General features: G+C 39.3%; 1 protein-coding gene across 2 annotated transcripts in view; it reads left to right on the top strand.

Annotated features, from left to right (window-relative positions):
* FCHSD2 (FCH and double SH3 domains 2) overlaps nucleotides 1–19,594 on the top strand; it is a 166,043-nt gene that overhangs the window by 69,491 nt on the left and 76,958 nt on the right. For both annotated transcript variants that reach the window (XM_075742599.1, XM_075742600.1), the window contains one exon: nucleotides 18,554–18,630. In XM_075742599.1, coding sequence (XP_075598714.1) covers nucleotides 18,554–18,630 — 77 coding nt within the window. The remainder of the gene's footprint in view (nucleotides 1–18,553; nucleotides 18,631–19,594) is intronic.

The following is a 19,594-nucleotide window of genomic DNA, read 5'->3' as shown; positions in this document are numbered from 1 at the left end:
TCATATAACAAATACTACCTTTGATGTATAGGTAGTCGTAGAATGACTTTGCTGGATGTAATGCTGATGTTCATCGTTGTATGTACAGGTAACTTAATAGTGAACTCTAGGTAAAGGAATAGTGGAGTTTCATGGTCAAGCTACTGTGCCGTAACTTGGTTCTGTGCATTGGCCGGGTTACTCTTGGTCTGCTCTTGACTGGCACCATCGGCTGCCGTGAGGGTTCGGCACACCGTTGTTTTAGAAGAAAGCAGAGCGGTTCAAGCAGTTACCATTGACATCAAGGAGTCAAGCCATTAGGAGAATAAAATGCCCAACCACGCTGCTTAGCGTAGGAAAGCTACAGTTTCGCAGAGCTCAGCTCCAGCTGCTGATCACCGTATGGCTGCGTTTGCCCTCAAGCAATGACTTTTTTCACGTCTGCTGGATCGACAATAATGTCTGACTCTGCGCTGAATGAATCTGGTCTTGTATTTGTCACTGGTAAGGCCATGCACGTAGTTACTGTTTTTTATTTGATGCAAGGCTGTTCTTGTTGGAATAAAGTTGTAATAGTTGCTAATACTTATTCCTGGAAGTTACAGATTTTTTTTTAATCCATGTATCTTTTTAGATACAAGATTAAAAATAGTACCTACTAATCTTTGCAAAATGAAAGCTGCTGCTAGGTACAGAAAAGTAATGCTAAATACTCATCAAGACTTTACTTTGAGTACATAACAGCTGAACGCATTGCAATACAAAATAGTGCAACTTCATGTAACTTAAACATGCTGTTGTGCTGAGATCAGTGTTGTGTTGAATAATGTTGTCTTTTTCTCTCCTGTGCTTGATTCATTTACATTAGATTAATTTTTGTATATAATTTTTGTCTTAAATTTGAGGAGTTGCTACTATATTTGATTTTTGGAGATTTTGGTCTCTCTCTTTCCACCCTGACGTTACAGAGTGCTGACCCATTCAGAGGGTACTGGTGCTCCCAGACACCACAGAGGTCTGCGTAGAAAAATCTACAGCAGTATGCATTTATCTCATTTAAATTGCTGATCTGAAAATATAATTGAGAACTGCCATCTATCATCGGAGCAAAACCTTATGGTAAACTGGATGGACAAAAAAATTCAGCTGCTGTACCTAATACTAGTGTGAGTGTGGCATACGAATCTGTTTCCAAGTAGCTTATTTCGGTCCTATACTCAGCTAATTTTACGTTAAAATATAGTATATTTGCTACCAGCATAGACTTTTAAATCTTCTGTTTGTGGTGGTTTCAGACTTCTCTGATGTGTTTTATCGATACATGAGTAAACTCGATGCTTGAGAGCTTGTCTTGTAACCGTGAGTAAATACAAATAAAAAGATGAACTTTGCTTTTTTAAGAATAAACTTACTTTGAGTCCAAGTAAGTTTGGTCCAAATAATCTTGGTATGCTTTCACTGCAGTATTTCAGGCTTGCCTTTTTTTTTTTTTTTTTTCTCCTTTTTTGTTTTTGACCTGACCTGGAAGCAGACTAAGGAACTTGCCATATCTAATTTTGAAAATAGCATAGGAAGAAATAGCATTTCTCTGGTGAAAAATTAGCACACAACCCATTCAGAAAGCAGAAAAAAATACTAATACAACAATCTCAAAGGATTACAGAGATTTTTATATTTCTTTTTCCTTCTTACCTGCTTCAGAATCACCCGAAGCGAAGAACTCTGAGGCGCTCTATGGTTTAATTTTCAGTAATTCAAACTACGCAAGGTGTGTTAAGGTTCTGACACAAGCTAAGAAAAGCCATAAAATGCCCAGTTAAGAGGAAACGTACCATATGCTTTCCAGTCCTTAGCTGCCAAACTCAAGTCCTTCCCTATTGTGTTAGTGTGTTAGAGACCAGATGGTCTGCTTCCCCCATCGCCGGGCGTTTTCTTGATTTTCTTAGTTGTTCTGTTTGTCTGATAATACCGAGTCCATGAGTTTCACGTGTGAAAAATAGATATATAAAAGTTCCTGTGGGTGGACCTGTACTTTGCAAACCTTGAGACAGAACAAATTTGTGTTGTAAATACCCGAAGACAAGCTTTCCTTCTCTTCTGGCTGGTTTTCACCAGTTTGTTTTCTGTGCAGAGATTAGCTTGATGATTTATTTTTTTTCTGAATTGTTCCTGTTAAATTCTTTCTTAAATGAGCAGGAAGGATTTTTTTAATTATTTTTTTTTTCTGTGAATGAAGTCAAACTGAGTTGGACTTGGATTCTCTTGGCAGCTCTTGTAAGAGTTGGCTTGCCTTACAACCTCAGAGAAAAAAATATTTTCTAATAGCTTGTTTTTCCCCTTAGTGAGTGCTTTGGCACCTGTATCCTGGGCTGTGGAGGGCTTTTTGCTACAGATGTTTGAACATGAGCACAACTTTTAACATCTCTGCAGTAGTTGCAACTGCCTGCTCTTCTGTCCTGTTGAAAGTAGAGTTTTTAAAATTTTTTTCTTAAAGATACCCTTGATTTAAGGTACTAAGATACCTTGAGATACCAGATTTACCCTTGGTAAACTTAAGATACAAAGACTGCAAACCCTGAAAATCACTGCTGCTTTGTAGAAACTGGATGTGAGCTTTGGAGCCACCTTGCTTTTGGGGAATGCTGGTACCAGTGATTGCCTTTAGACCTTCTTTAAATATTTGCAGTAGTGTTGGCATGGTAAGTTCATCTGGATCTTCTCACAGCAAACTCTTTGCAGCATCGCAAAGATTTTTAGCAAGCAGGGCATATGATTTTCAGGGACCTAAAGTGGATTTGGTTTAATTGCTTCTTTAAAAAAAATAACAATAATTTCTACCAATCTATTTAGAGGGATAGAACAAGGGACACCGCAAAATACAGTGCAACCTGCACATTCAGTCCTTTGCACAGTTGAACATATGTAAGTGTCTTTAGGGCAGACAAAGGAAATAGTTGCCCAAAGCTGCAGATAGCCAGCAGTGTGCCCAGGTGGCCAAGGCGGCCAACAGCATCCTGGCTTGGATCAGCCCTGGTGTGGCCAGCAGGACCAGGGCAGCGATCGTCCCCCTGTACTGGGCCCTGGTGAGGCCGCACCTCGAGTGCTGGGTTCAGTTTTGGGCCCCTCACTCCAGGAAGGACATTGAGGTGCTGGAGCGTGTCCAGAGAAGGGCAACGGAGTGGGGAAGGGTCTGGAGCACAAGTCTGATGAGGAGCGGCTGAGGGAACTGGGGGTGTTGAGCCTGGAGAAGAGGAGGCTGAAGGGAGACCTGATGGCTCTCTACAACTCCCTGAGAGGAGGCTGTAGCCAGGTGGGGGTCGGTCTCTTCTCCCAAGTTACAAGCGATAGGACAAGAGGAAACGGCCTCAAGTTGTGCCAGGGGAGGTTGAGGTTGGAGATCAGGAAATATTTCTTCACGGCAAGGGTTGTCAGTCCCTGGAAGAGGCTGCCCAGGGAAGTGGTGGAGTCCCCATCCCTGGAGGGATTTAAAAGCCGTGTAGATGTGGTGCTTGGGGACATGGTTTAGTGGTGGCCTTGGCAGTGCTGGGTTAACGGTTGGACTTGATGATCTTAAAGGTCTTTTCCAACCTAAATGGTTCTGTGATTCTGTGACTGCACCACAGCACTGGGGAAGGCGCAAGCGCAGACCCACTGCCTCTGCAGGACAGCTGGAGCTGCTGCTGCTGCCGCGCCAAGAAGACTCAGGACATGCGGTGAAGTTGCTGTGCTTTCTTACCACCATCAGCATGAGAGAAGCAGCAAGCTTGGTTTTTACAGTCCTAGGAGTGTAAAATTCAGTTTTGCCTTTAACGTTGGTAAATCTTGGCTCAGTTCTGTCATCTTAGGGAATGAACATTGACAATTTCCGGCAAACAGTTAATTTCTCATCATTGGAAGTGGAACGTTGCGTTGGCACCTAGCATTTCATGCACTGTAATGTCAAATAGGTGATGTAGCAGTCTACTGATAGTGGCTCAGACATTAACTGGAGTAGTAGGCCATGGGTTAAAGATTCTTGAGAATGTAATTTTTCATCTCAGCTCAGCTGAAAGACCAAAGAAACTTCTGTTAGTGTTGAAAAATAGAAATTGCAAAAAAAAAAAGAGCTATCCCAAGTCATGAGTGGTATGTTGCTCTGATGCATATTAAAGGCTGAAGTTTGGAGTTACGGGGAAGAGAAACAATACTTTATATTTTATTCTTGTTGGGAGTATCTTCCAAAATCTCTTGCTTGTGCAAGTGGAAGATGAGATTTTTTCATTTTTAAGGGCCCATTACATTTCCAGTCAGAGACTGGAAAAAACTGTACTTGGCCGCATTTCTTCAGAAATTTTATTTCTTGAGCTGCTTAGTTTTTTCTGTATTTCCCTGCAGGACACCATCACATCCGTTTTTATCTCCTTACATGCATGCAGATTCTTTGGAAAAAACACTTAGCTGGAATTCCCCTCAGCCAGAATGTATTTATTGTTCCTTTTCTCCACCACAACATGTCATGTCCACTGAAATCATTGAGAAATAGTTCATCAGTCCCTCTTTGTGGGTCAATTTTCAAATGTCACTAATCAGCAGAAGAAAGTAACTTCGGTATCTGCTGGCCTCGAATGTTGAAAATCGTGTTAGCTACGACTGGACTACTGATACGTACCTCCTCCTCGAGCTGGCTGATGAATCCAGCTGTTTCAGTTCGGAAGTCTAAACCTTTGTTTCCCATAACTGGATCATGATGCCAAAACATATTTGCAGATGTAAGCAGGCACCCTTTTCTCTCTCATTTCCAGAGAACAATTGGGTTGTTTGTTCAGCTGAGAGAGTTGTCCAGCCAAGGTGAATCATCTGCGTTTGTTTTTAGAAATTTGCAGACCTCTATGTCTCTTTGTCTTCTACCCTTAACATTTGTAACCGTACCTTTAGTACGTTCTTAGTTGTTCAGAACAAACCAGAACTATCAGTCTAGAGATTAAATTTACTGGCTAAGCAGCCTGTTGTAATTTTTACACTACAATTAATTATTTTACTCATCTGTGCGTAACTAGACAAGCAGTGGCAAACCTTTCCTCCTCCTTGGCTGTTGTATTAGTGGAGGAAGAGAAGATGGTAGTGAGCAAAACTTGGAAATGACTAGTGAATTGGATAGGTTTGGCCTTGTGCCTCCTCACATCATCAGATTTTATCGTATAAATGATGAAAGTGTTTGTATTTAAAGTCTATATTTCAGAATAAATGGTGTAATTTGTCCTTATCAGGATACTCCTTTTCCAACGAGAACATGTGAAATACTCCCCAAACCTAAAAGATGTCTGGCATCAAGGACACTGTCACAGAAAATAAAAGTTTCTTGGAGAAAACTGCATTAATCGCTTAGACGGCGTGTGATGGTTGAGGCAACGTGGTGCCGTGGCGGGATGGGGGTACCACTAACACTTGCAGTGTGTGAATGTACAATTAGGTCATCTATTTTCTGTGCAAATATGTGTTTTCTGAGATGTTTGAGGAAAAGGTACTTTGCTCAGTTGACCCAGTCTACATAAGTTAATAAATATATAGCTGTAGAAACAGACTGACTGTGTACAGTCTTTAGTATTATTATTGTTATCGTCATCATCTTGTATTAGAGGATGTGAGAGTTCAGCAGTGCTAAAAGTAGGCTTTTGAGGTTTAGTGTTTAAAAAGAATACTTGAAACAGAGTGGACAAGAAATACTAGTTAAAAGAAACCCACTGAGAAAACTGGGCAGTCTGAATAATGATGATAATGATTTCCAGAGCCAAATTAGTTCGTGTAAACTTTGCCAGCCATACCGAATACCAAAATAAACCAAAACATACCAAATTCATTAAAAATATGGCATTGTGTTTTCAGGCAGATCTTTGTGTTTTCCCCCACAATATGATGTAGATGTTTAAACTAATGCCAAAACCTGACTTATAAAATTTGAATATGAAGGATTACCTAAGTTCCATATTCTGAAGATCCGACAAGCTGGGTAGCTAATTACCCAATGCAAAATAAATTTTGACACTGTAGTGTGCTAAACTTCAGGATAGTAACATTTTGGTTGTTATAAACTGATCAATAAATATTATGTGAAGCACAACAACTTTAATAGTTATCTGCCAGCTGTTTTAGGATGGAAAAAAAAAAAACAAGCTTTGTGCCACATAAAACGTGGAGCTGTGTCAATGCTTTGTAATCATGTGAACCTTTAATTAAGAAGTTCCCACAGAACAGAAAATGCCGACCCGCTCAGTTGCGAAGACACTTAGAATGAATAACACCGGGCAACTTCAGAAACGGCCGGAGAATGAAACAAATTCAGAAATGCTTTTTACAACACAGAAGAGAGTAAATGTAAGATGTATTCCTCTGCAGATGGAGAATGGAAAGAAGGAATGATTTGCAGTCTGTTTGTAGTGCGATAAAATGCAGACTCTTTCAAGAAATGTTTATTAGAGATGAGCATTCAGATTCACTAATTAAGAGCTCTAATAACTTGGAAGGAATAGCTGCCAGAATTGTTTTGCAGTTCCTCACCTTCTGAGATTCCTTACAATGCTCGTTGTTATGCTTTCTCAAAATATTAAATATTCAGAAATTGAATTCTCATGAATGGCATTATTTTAAAAAAACCCCTATGCATATTTATGCTTTATTTATACATATAGATGCAAAATCACACAACGAGGATGAGAGAACCATAATTTTACAGTCCTGGGCTCTGTGGCTGACTTGGTAAAGCCTTAAATACTATTTTCAGTAGCAATCTGTCTCTGAAACAAGATAGAGAGGTCGCCAAGCAGTCTTTGTTTTAGTCCAGCATTCCTAGATGCTGTCTTTGTAGCTCTTCTAATGTTTCACTGCTTTTTGAACTAGTTCAAAGTAACTTTAGAGTGAACAAATACATTAAGATCACAGAGTCTGCTGGTTTGTGTGTACACGGGATATTTCAGTGAATTACTTACCTTAAACTAGACTAACTTGAGTTAGGTTAAGAGATGCCAAATCTATGCTCCTGCATCCAACTAATAAAACCCTTCAACTCGTGTATTCCTCTGTATTCCCGATTTCTTCAAAATGCCACGTTTCGCCAAAGCATCCCAAACGCAGCTGTACCGCGTGTTACCGAGGGACGGTGGTGCGTGGTGCTTGCCTGGGGACCAAAGGTACCTTCGGCACGGAAGCTGAGTCTGTGGGGCTGCTGTCAGTTTATTTGTCTGCAGTTTTTTAGAAAATACGAGAACCTTTCAGATTCGAGAGATGAGCTGTGTAGCTGTATAAGCCAGTTTGGTGGCTGGGATGCCGTTGCCACTGTTGATAGAGCCAGAGAACTCCTCTTGGCATCATTACACTCTGGAATTTATAGAAGTATCTCTGTATGATCTTCACTGAGGTCACCTACGGTTTTTATCCTTCTTGTTGATGTTAATAAATACTCCATTTTGTCTTCATCCCAATATACATTTTTGCAATTTCTTCTGGCACTGTACTAAATATTTTCTAGCTGACTGTTAACTTACGTCAATGGAAGCTACTGCATTGGAAGTGTTTTCAAGAACAATTCTTAATATATTTTGGCTTATACTGAAAGACACCATCATGCTTATCTTGTGTCTACTATGCTCTTATAGGTTAGTATCTGTGATGGGTTTTTTCTTTTAATGAGTATATCAGATAACCTACCTATTGCTGTACATTAACTTTCTTTAGTTTGTATCTGCTGATTCTTTGGTGGGTTTCAGCAGTATTTGATAATATAAATATTCAGTTTTAACAGATATTATCACCCTTTCTGTCTCCTGTTCCGAGTCTCTTCAACTATTTTTCTGAATCATATGCTGTTGCCATATACATCTGTTTTCTTTAAATAAACTGAAGATTAACGCCTTTAATTTCGGGAAGGTTCTTATTCTGCTTAGTTCATAATTCTGCATTTCATTGATAGTCTCAAACAGGGACTGCAGTTATGAGAATATTTTCATCTTTCTGTGATACTGTGCTTGCAGGCTTTTAAAGCTGGTTTTAATTTGAACTTACCCTTTATTTAATTCTTCTCTGAAACTCAGTATTTCACCAGGTCAAAATTCAGCTATGTGTGTTTTATATTGTAATCGATTGGAAGTAGAAACGGACGGTGGAATTTTCCTTAACTGAACATCCTCAATTAATGTACTACTTTTGATATCATATGTGTATTTCAAGTTTTCTTAAACTCCCCTTTCCTACAGTCTCCGTAAATCTCTGATTTTGAAGAGTCTTTTTATTGTTGCTTAATCTGTTTTTGTGGATGACTGATCTAGTATGTAATTTTATCACCCTATTTTCAGATAATTTCCGGCCTGTGTTTTCAATTTACACTTTGTTTTCATATCTTTCTACACTTTAATGTAATTACGTAAGAAAATAGATGCATTCTGTAATGTTACATTCTACTGTGGCTTACTTGCTATATTTTTAGCGTCCCATCCAGTGTCTCAGTGTTTTTATTCTTGTACAGTTCCCTTCTTTTGCTTCATTTTTCTGTACATCTGCATGAATTGGGCTGTTTTCAAGCGCTTCTCTGCCATTAAGCACTAAAGGATATTTTGAAAGCAAAAACTTTGATTTTTGGGTTCCTTTACAAACCAGGCTTACAGTCAGGGTCAACTGGCAGCGTCGTTTGGCCAGTCTCCAAAAAGGGTTTGGTTAGATTATAAATATGTATTTTTTTTTCTTTTTTTTTGGGGGGGAGGTGGAAAAAAAAAAAATTTTTTTAGAAGGAAGAAAAAAGAGCAAGTGTTGGCCATACCAGGTTGAAGTTACTGAGGGCGGGAGAACTGCATGAGTGGATTATCAAATTTATTAACCTTTCTGGTACTTTTTTTAACAAATGTCTGGAATCAGAACCTGGTTCCAGCGGCGGTGTGGAAAGTGCTCGTGTGGTTCCCTGGTGCAGATGGATGCGGTTAGAGTTGTTTCACTGAAAGGATGATAAAATTTTTCTCTTTCAAATTCTTCCATCAGGCAGGTGAACTAGTTAACGTCAATTTTTAATCCCTAGTTCCGTCTTCGCCTATGACATCCTGTCCTGATTCAGTGGAGATAAGCATGAAGAAGGTGAGAATTTGAGAAGCTCTTGCTTTTTTGGGGGGGGTCCTAATTGGTGCTTTGCTTTTTCCCCCAGCACCGGATCATGATCCTTGTCCTTCTTTCTCTCCACTAACACAGAGCTCCCCCTTGGGTGGGGAGAAGGAGGCAATCAGCATTTCAGGAGTCCGTAGAGTCCGTTTTGTACTTGGCGCAAGTACTAATTTCTCAGCAGTTCAAAGAGAAAGTTGTACAGGGAAGAAAAATACTTCAGCCTGACAGTGCTTGCTCAGAAAAGGTTTGTGCAAGCGGCTTGTTTGAGACAGAGGAAGGATGTGGCATTTATTTCACAGACAGTGGGGAGAGACTTGTGGGACCAGGAAGCGTGAAAGTAGTTCTTCTTTTGAGTGAGTGATACAACTGCTTTTTTACTCTCACTTTTACATGTGATATTTGGATTATATTTTGCATAGGTGAAGATGCTGTGTCCTGAGAAACTTTACTTTGAATTAACGGTAGCGATCAGACCTGTAAATGGAGAAACCCAGATGCTTAGCCATGACTTCATTCTCTTCAGTCTTTTAATACCAGTTTTATGTGGTCTGTGCCTTGATACTTAGGGAATCCTTATAAATGGTGGGGTTCGCCCTCTTGATTTACAACTATTCTGGAGCCTTGAGAAGATGTTGAATAAGTTTGGAGTGGGTGCAGGAGCTGCAGAAGGGGATTTTGGAAGAAACTGCACTCTTCCTCTATCGAGGGTTAGTTAAATTTTGGTGTTGGTGCTTCTTACCTCATCTTTGTGGGGTCTGAAGGTAAAATATCTTCCATCTACAGACAGGAGGTTCTGCCAAGCTTTCTGTTGCAGTGTGGCATCTGACACTGATAGAAAGGCTGTTCATCTAGCAAAAAACCATCAGTCATCCGCTATGCTGAATGTTCGTGGAATGCTAAATGGGTTTCAGAGGCTTTGTCCTTAATGTCTGGATGTGCTAGTCAGGTCCAAATTGGTAAAAGTTTACCTAAAAGTATAAAAATTAACTCAGCCAAAAATTGCATTGTCTAGTGTAGTACGATGGAAAAGAAATCTACTTTTTAAGAAACTAGAAGCAATAGTTCCCTGTTCAGTAATACCATACAGGAATTTGGTTTATCTATTAGGAGTGGGGATTTGCTCCAGAAGCACAGACTTTTAAACCAAGATGCAAACAAATTTCTTCTCCAGAATTGCTAATCTGCCTTCAGCTACACAGAAAAATGATGTGGTGGGAACCTTCTGAATTCTCTTGATATCATCTAAGGCTCTGCCCTTTCCTGAGGTTTTCTAACAATTTCATAGGGACTTTAGGAAAGCTAGCTATCAAAAAGGACTCCGTATTTAAGTTTATGAAGAACAGCTTCACGAGTATAAGGATGAGTACTTGTATGTGGTCTAAACATAAGCTACTTATATTTTTGAAGACTAAATAAATTTTGAGCAGTTTCCCGCGTTTCAAACCCGGAGACTGGGGGGGGGGAATTTTGCTTAGCCCACTTCTCCTGCTGTTGGTGTCTCGAGGAGATGGGGGATGTCTGTTTGCTTGGCATGTTGTACCTCCTCATAGGTTGTGGAGCTAAAAATTGCTGTGTCTGCAAAAAGAGGGTACCTAAACTTCAAGCTGGCTCTCACTACAGCGGATGTAGAAGAGAAAACATGTTGAAATAATTCATCGGACTGTACCTTGAGAGAGTTTTGCGTCAACCTAGACATTTTGTGTGAGTAATTTCACAAAAGGCCTTAAAAATAACCTGGAATATTTCTGAATGGCAACATATCTCTAGTTTAGCAATTTAAAATATATAATTTAAAATGTGAAAATAATTTATACAGATGAATACTTAGCTTGGTCATTGTAACTGGTTTTATTCTAGTTTGTAACTTGCTCAGAGTTGGAAGGATCTGCAATTTAGTTATGGACATAGTGCCACATCGTGAAGATGAGAATTATTTTTTTGGAGCGCCTAAAATCCTAAACTTCGAAAGCCAAAGACAGGAGAACTTGTAGAGAAAGCAAACAATTTGAAGCTTTGTAAACTATGGTTTTATCAGTTAAAATTTATTGAAAGAATCTATCAGCATACTCTCAATAACAGATACACACAGATAAAGAAACTTCCAACATTTCTGTTTTGCCAAGTGAAGTAGAGCAGTGTGGGTAGATTGGCTCATATTAATCCCTAGGTTATATATCAATCTTGGCCTGATGAAAGATCAGGAATATAATAGGTTAGAAGATATTTTGATTAATAAATCTGAATTGGCTCTAGGTCCAGTCAGCTTGGCTGCAGAGGATTTAGCCTCAGATAATTTCCTGCCTTAAAGCTGTGAGTGTTGTCTTTGAAACCTTTGGAAAAAGGGGCAAACTTGGTGCCAAGTTTTTTTGAAAAGAGTGCTGAGGGAGGAAGAGTTAAGTTATATATCATTCAGGTTAGTTTCGATTCCTAGAAAAGATTGCAGCAACAAATAGAAGTGTTACGAAAAAACACTTAACACCAGTTCCGTGTAATTTTTTGCCATTACAGGGTAACAACAGGTCTGCAAATAGAGAAGGTGCTTGGTGTCTTGGCTTTAGGGATGTTATTGATTCTTTCATGTGGTGGTCTGAAATGCATGCTAGGGAAATGTGGTCTGGATAAAATGACAAAACCGTGATGAAAAACATTTGGAAAAGCATGCAGTTATCAAATAGTTCTCTGCTAAAATGAAGGAGGTTTCTTAGGACCTGTCCGTAATCGGGTAGTAGTGCTATCATTGATAGCCTGGAGGATGGAGTAGGGTGCGTGATTATTAAATTTACTCATATTGACTCAGGATGGGCAGCGGGTGAGTCTGCCAACAGCACTGAAGTTCAAAATCATCCTGGAAAACCAGTGTACTGTCCTTCAAGTGTTGGCTGCTGTGTTTCAGGGAAGATCTGGACCAACAGGAGAGAGACCAGACGAGAGCAGTGAAAATTGGGGGCAAAGGAAATAAGCAGGTTACGAACTAAGGCTGAAAAACTCAGGTTTGAAGGAAGAGACGCATGTTTAAAGCGTTCAGGAAGTCTTGAAACACTAAGATTTTTCGGTTTATCCGCTGTATAGCATGCTGGAAATTGCAGTAAGTGATATTAAGCACATTAGACTAAAAGTCGTCAGGCATTGGGATAAGACTCCACGATTTTTCCCTATGGTCTTCACCAACGTGGGGTCAAGTAGATGGCCTTTTGCCTTTCTGTAGTATCTCACAGATACTCCTTCTACCAGTGAATAAGCAATTCTTGGGGGCTTTATTTTATTTTTTTAATGTCTTTTTATGAAACGAATATAGAAAAATGCTAAACTCCAGGAGTAAGTTGTTTCGGAAAGAATTAACAGGCTTCCGGTGAAGTAACGGTTTTAACTCTTAACTTTAACTTAACAAATGATCAAAATCCATGAAGGATAAGAGATATGACATTTCCTTTGCTAAGCCTGATAGCAGGAGTGGCCTAGGTGATATTTAACTGCTTGTAAATTCATTTCTCAGCTTTCCCCTTTGTTTTCCTTTGCCTTCTTGTCATGCTTCAAATATCAGCAGCTTGGAAAGAGTTTGCGAATGAAAGAACGAAACTCCGTATTTTCTGGAACTGAAATCATCTAATGGTAGGAAGGAATATCCCGTCTCCAGAAAGGAGAAGCAGCACAATTAGAGATGCAGCTTTGCATTAGATAACCAGCCTTGCGTAATGTTTCTGGGGAGTTTTACAATTGATGCTGCAGATACGCAAACCCCTCATTTATTGATCGTTTAACCATATTAAAGGCAATGCTGATAAACAGTCCCGGTGTAGTTTTGATCTACGTCTTTTAGAAAGTATTAGGATGCGCCGTGGCGGTCCATGTGCTGCCTGTTATGTGAGTTGTTTTCATTTTTATTTGTGCTGCAGCGGCACTTTAGTCCCGGGTCTCATTGCCTAAGGCCCTGTGTAAGCTCCAAGCAAAATAATTGTGTCTGACAGTGTTTTTGTCGTCAGCTTATAATGTAAATTGGACCGAGTCATATCCTGCGTGGAATCCCTGGATCGAGCCTATGCTGAACAGAGTTCATTCTCATTAAATCATTAAAGGTTTTATTGAATCTAGCTCTAGTAAATAAAATACCACTTTAAATAATCGCTGTGAACACTTAATAACTACCTTGGAATTTAATATTGAGATTAAATCGTTCTTCTGTATTCAGGAGCTGGAGTCTTCTTCTCACCACGCAGACTGCATTACATTTTCCGCTCCCACACGTTCCCTTCTCCCTGTCCAAATGTTTTGAAGAGATTGGCAACAGCATAAAATATGTTTCAAATTACTCTTCGAGCTTGTGGAGGAAAACATCTGTATGATTGATAAAGCTGTCTACGGAATTTGTGGCACTAAGTATTGAGTCAGACTCATTGAGATAGCTTAAAGTCACGTAAAATCTTACTAATTTAAGAAAAGAATCTGAGAGCATTGGGGAAGCACAAGCATCTGAAATGTCTTTTTTTCAATATGCCTTATTTTTTTTCACTTTTGTAGTAGAAGCATTCTTCAAAATGTAGAAATTTCACATAGCTCAGTGCTGTGGGGTTTTTTCTTCGCTTTTTTGGAGGATTATCAGTATGTGGCAGTTTTTCTTCATTCTCAACTAGTCTTACTCTCCTACAACTAAAAGTTGATTTTAAAAATACCAGATAGCAGTCAAACTGCTGTTTTTACAATGGCAAGAAAGTCTTCATGTAACTCAATTTTACTTTTGAAGAACCAGAAGTACTGAAATAAAATTTTCCATCTCGCATGCAACTCACAATAATAATGGTCCAACATTACTGAACATTTTTTATTTTTTTTTTCATTTAAAACCAGAATGGAGCAAAGCTCTCTTGCGCGCAAGCCATGAAAGGGTCCGATAATGAGAATTTATACATAATAAAACTATTACTATTATACATAATAAGCATATTAATTTTTCTTGGAGAGCCTTAAGTTGCAGGTGTTGAATAGTACAGCTGGCTTCCAAACTTCTGTGAAGTCAGTTGAATTGGGAATAACCTCACTCCTTCCGGAGAAGAAGTCAAGTAAAGAGAGAGATGCTAAAACCCTCTCCCTTGTGGAGTGTTTGCCTGCCAGAAGAATACTTAGCGAACAAAATAATGCCACTTAGTAAATAAAATCCTGGCAGAAAGCTGCTGCTGCTGCACATAATCCATAGGCAGCGATCTCCAGGATCAGTCAAGCAAATTGCCATGCGTGTATCTGTGGGGAAAAAAAAAAAAAAAAGGCATTATTTTTTGTCACATGTCAGTGATCAGTGCTTGGAAAAGTTGTTCTTCAAACTAGAAAAATAGTGTATTAACATCACGTAAGAGATAATGGATATTAAATGTACAGGGCATCATCTTCCCAACTCAGCCCTGGCTTCAGGTAGGAACTCTCTCCTTTCTTCCTGCTTCAATTCTTCTTTGCATCTTCTCCGTTGCTGCTGTTTCAGGGTCCCACCACCGCTGCAAACGGCACGGGTTTTGGTTTGGGTTGGGGTTTTTTTGAAGCTTTTCAGTCATAGACCTTTTAGCAGCAGCTGCTCTCCATATGCCCTTCTCCTCTGCCAGCCTCCTATTTAGCATGTTGCCTCAGGCCTTACCTTCTGGCTGGGCTTTTTCTCCCATCCATTTCCTTTTTTTCCACTCGGAGGGATTATTTGGACTGTTTGCTTACAGCCTACGTCGGAGTTCCTTGGTACACTGAATATTAAAGATTACTCAGACAACAGTATTTCTCTGTCCTTCTCGATTCAAGGTTCCTTTTCTTCTGAAACAATAATAGCGGAGTGTAGATTTCTTTGTAGAAATGAAAGTTATAAGGGGTTGGTTGATGCATTCTGCTCTGATAAAGAAAAATGATCAAAATGATGCAAGATATTGAAACCACCTAAGTGCAAAAGAGCACTAAATTTGTCCGGTTGATAGAGATTTTCCAAAACTCAATGTTACATCAGCTAGCGTCCACCATGCAATCGATAATAGGTTTTAGGGGCTGTCATGAGCACCTCTCAATTATTACAGACAAAGATCTTAGGACAGCTTTGAAAAGCATTGTTAATACATCTTTTTAAAAGCCCCATACTTTTCTATCAATGATCTTTTAATTTGGGACATCTTTCCTTTTCTGTCGGTAATTACTTATTTCTGTTAGTATTAATAGCAAATATATTTTATTTTTTTTCTTCCCCCAGTATCTGTCACAACTGACTTTACTAGGACATACCAATAAATAGCTTTGAGGTAAGATCTGGTAATAGGGGAACATCAACTAGCTCCTGCAGCACTGGGAAATATGAACTGGAGCATACATGAATCTGCGTTGATTTTTTGATGGTCTTTCCATTCAGCAAAATTTCTTTTCTAGGTGTTGATTCCTCAGATGATTGATTGACACAATTTTCTGTCCCAGCCGTCCATCTGTCAGGCAGATTTGCAAACGGTTGAAGTGCCCACGAATGTGTAACATTAACGTGTTTGTAGCATAGCGATGCAACGTGCCTTTTGATGAGGAAGAGGAAGGGAAAACCAAGCTGTGGAGGAAGGCTATGGGTCTTCCTCAGATGAGTTAAAATTGGGTTTGTGTGACAGCCGGTCTGTTTAGGCTATTTTAGATTTGCTCTTCCTAAATCCTGCTTTGTGTGTTAATAACACACACCAGTGGAGTGACCAAGTACATTTCTTTTGACAAAGGGTGAGCAGAGGTTGCAGAGCGCTTGCAGGGGATTTCAGATATTTTTGACCTTTCACATCAATAATTATTGATTAAAAATAGCATATTTTAAAATAAATCAATTGTTACTCCCATTTGAAAATAGTTAACTAAACTTTGAGTCAAATTCAATGATAGACACCTTAGAATGAAGTGGAAAAACAAAAAAACCTTGATTCACAACCATCAGAGAGAAGACTTTTATCGTAGTTTTGTGAACTACAGTTTTACATATTTATACTAAAAATTGTTTTAGTTTTTCAGATATCAAAGGCTTTGAGGGCAGGCCCGTGCCTTTGCACGGCACGTGGAGGTGCCCAGCACGGTGGGATGCAGGGCTCAGGAGGGATGCAGATACACCGACCTCGCGATGTTGCTTCTCCTGAACAGGGTTTTAAGATGTGAACACTCCAACTGTCTGTAGCCCAACGAAACTGAGAGAAGAAGAGGTTTTATGGATTTCACTCAACTTTGGGTGGGGATTTGCGTTGTCATTTTTGCTAGCGCCTTTACTCAGTGAAGCTCTGTCCCATTCTCTAAAGTATTTTAAATAAATATTGAGGAAACGTGTCATCAAACAATACTGAGAGCATTCTGCGTGGACTTCTGTTCTTGCCTCTCTCCCGAGTTATTCTTGCGTTTAAATATCATTATCTCAAGCCTGTTAAACATGATTGATGTGCACCTTTGAGGAAGAAATGAGCACGCTCCATGGCTGCGGGTGAAGTCGAGTGATGCCAAAGGTTAAACAATCCGTGGACTTCCCTGCTTGAGCCCAACAGTGGTATTCTTTGTTTCGGTACAGCAAAACAAGAAATGTTATTGAGAACGGAACAAGGAGGATCTCATACCAGAAGAAAGATACATTCAGCATAAAGTTTAAGAAAGCAAACTTACTGTACCGCTCTAATTAAAACCCATACGTTCGCGTTTGTCAGTTTTCATGAACGAATACTAAATGATCCGACATCTTCACTGCACCTGGAGCCCTCTCTTCAACGTTTCATTGATTTCGGTGGCGATCGTGTTCAGTTTGGCAATAAATGGTTAATCACGGCTACTTTTATAGTTGATGTGCTGACATGGGTAATAGGGTTTCTGGGTGAAAAAATGGCTTTATTTATCCCTGTCATGACTTCTTTGCATTTTTAATTTTGGCATAGCTTGTCCTCAACTGTCAGTGAGGGGTTTTTTTGGTGGTTAGTTTTGTGTTTGTGAATGTTTGTTCAGCATCTTGGGGCAGATCTCATAGGTGGAGTCTGATGCAGAAGGGATGGAAACATGAAAATAGCACCAGGTGGGGGTACCTAATAAAGCTCCAAATCTCATCACAAATTGCTCTGCCAGAATGAAAGGAATGTTATTTTTCCTTTTATCTGGGGTTTTTAACTGCTACCTAATGCAATTTGTGCAGCTTTTAAAGCAAAATGGAAGAAACTGCAGTGGATATGCAAGAATTTATGGTTATAGGCATAACTTTACCTGTGAAAAGAATTACTGACTGTACAGGTGAACAGGTATGTTCATGTATTTCGTGTTCCACCATGAAATATCAACGTGGAATTTGAAAATGATCCTTAACTGACCAGTAAGTGCAATGGAAATGAAAGTAATTTGGGAAGATGCGGAAGCTCGGAATGGGAAATAACAGCTCTCAGGCATTGGCTTGACGAGGACTATTAGCATAAAGCCAGCTGTAAGCATCGTTAACACCCAAACGTGGTACCCAGCTCAGCAGATCGGTTCAGAGCAGTTGGAGTGGAACTCTATGGTGAAATAGATATATTTAATAGGAGGGAGCGTACGTTTTCTACTAGTGATATATTAGCAACAATTAACATTTTCCTATATGAAAGTTTCAATCAGATTGTAAGCTGAATAATAAATCTTTAGCCTCAAATGGGCTGGTGAGACAAGAATGAAATCTGGTTGTGCTTTTTGAGATACTTCTGATATTTTTCTCTAAGAGAACTTAAAGGCTGTCCTAGCAGGTGATAGCATCTTATATATATATACACACACACTATGAAATAGTGTATATATATAATATATACTATGAAAAATGTAAAGAAATGATACTTTTCTGTGCTTCTTGTTGAGTGGGTCAGCTGCGAAGATGTGTCGCCCTAGGCTTCTCCTCAGGATGCACGCTTTGGAAAGCATCTGAGGGGTTGATTTTTCTTAGCTGCAAAGGGAATTTCAACCCAAGTCTCCAAGGTCTTTGCTAAATAGATTTTTATACAAAAGCTGGAGAGTGCTTCTCTGGTGCTGGTTCCTTTGAAGAAGCAGGAACGCTGCTTAGTGTTCATAAACCCGTTATCCATAATATACATCATCTTTTCTATTTGATGGTACTCGATTCGTAAGCAATATATACTGTTCAATGAGATTACGAGCCGAAGGAGGAACTGCCGCCGCAGCGTTGTTTACAAATTAAATTTTGCTGCTCTCTGAGCTTGAATATGAAAATGTTGTTATTGATTTTCTGAGACCGTGCAAAGTGAAACACAGAGACTAAAGAGTGTAATTAACATTAATAATTAAAAATGAAGTGCTTTTTTCAATCTCTTAATCTATTGTAATCCTCTGAGTAAAGGCCTGATTTTATGAGCAATAGAACTTCTCCAGTTCATGATAACGGTGGAGCCTCGAACACAAAATGTTATTTTAGGTACTTCTTATTCTTAACTTTCTTTTTTTTTTTTTTTTTTCCCCCCCCTTCTTTTAACAGAGCATTCAGAAGCTGGCTAGCCAATACTTAAAGAAGGACTGGCTTGGAATAAAAGCTGATGAACGAAGTGATTATAGGTAATTTAACAGTTGGATATCTCCAAATAGCTGTCTCTGTAATTTCAGTTTGTATAATTATTTTACTGAACAATGAAACATTGCTCTTCTGTAGTTAAAGTTATTTTTTTCTTTGTTGTAGAACATTGTCAGTTAAAAATGAAGCTTTGTTTCCCCCTGAAATTCTGATATTAGTCTTAAATATATGTTTATTACTTTAATAACTTAGGAAGAGTGGAAAAATAAAACGGCAAGACAGGACAACAACTGTAATTGTGCACCCCGTTTGGGTATTAATCCTTGTATCTGAATATATATTTTAGTAAATAGCTTTAAGGTTAGAGTAACCAGTGTGTGGATTTCTTCATAGGAAAAGCCAGTGACAGATTTCTTTTTAGGGGGCTGTTCTTCATGAAGATCACATCTGATAGCAAGGAGGAGGCAAAGCAAGAAACAGTTGTTTACAAAATGTTTCATTAACATGAAAGGTAGATCATAACATGAAAACAGAAATGACTCAGTTGCTGAAAGCCTCCCACCTTTGAATAGTACCTCCTAAATATTTTGAAAAAAGTTTTAAGATACTTTATTTTAATGTGTTCTTTGTATTCTGACAAGTTTTATTTCAAACAGGAAGAAATTGGTGATAGATTTGGTTTTGGGACTTTCAGTCCCTTCTCACCACTTGTGTATCTAAGAAGAAATAAACTGAATTATCAGTCTTAAGTGGATATAAAACGTTCCCGTAACACAGAGACCCCTCCTACCTGCAGTTTGCTCCCCACTCAACAAGCCTTTCTTCTGCCTTCTGTGCCGTCAGATACACCCACAAAGCCCCGAGGTCTTCTCCAAATACCTGCCACCCCCTCCCTCCCTATCGCTGAGTACCTGGGCTCTGCAAGCTCTGGGGATCTTCCCTTGACACCAGCTGCAGGGGAGATCTTGTCGCCTTCTTCCCCCCCTCTCCCTGCTCCACCTTCTCCTT

Source organism: Balearica regulorum, chromosome 1 (assembly GCF_011004875.1).
Source record: "Balearica regulorum gibbericeps isolate bBalReg1 chromosome 1, bBalReg1.pri, whole genome shotgun sequence".
Classification (NCBI taxonomy): domain Eukaryota; kingdom Metazoa; phylum Chordata; class Aves; order Gruiformes; family Gruidae; genus Balearica; species Balearica regulorum.
The sequence above is the reverse complement of the archived record's forward strand: the minus strand, read 5'-3'. Positions and strand labels throughout refer to the sequence as shown.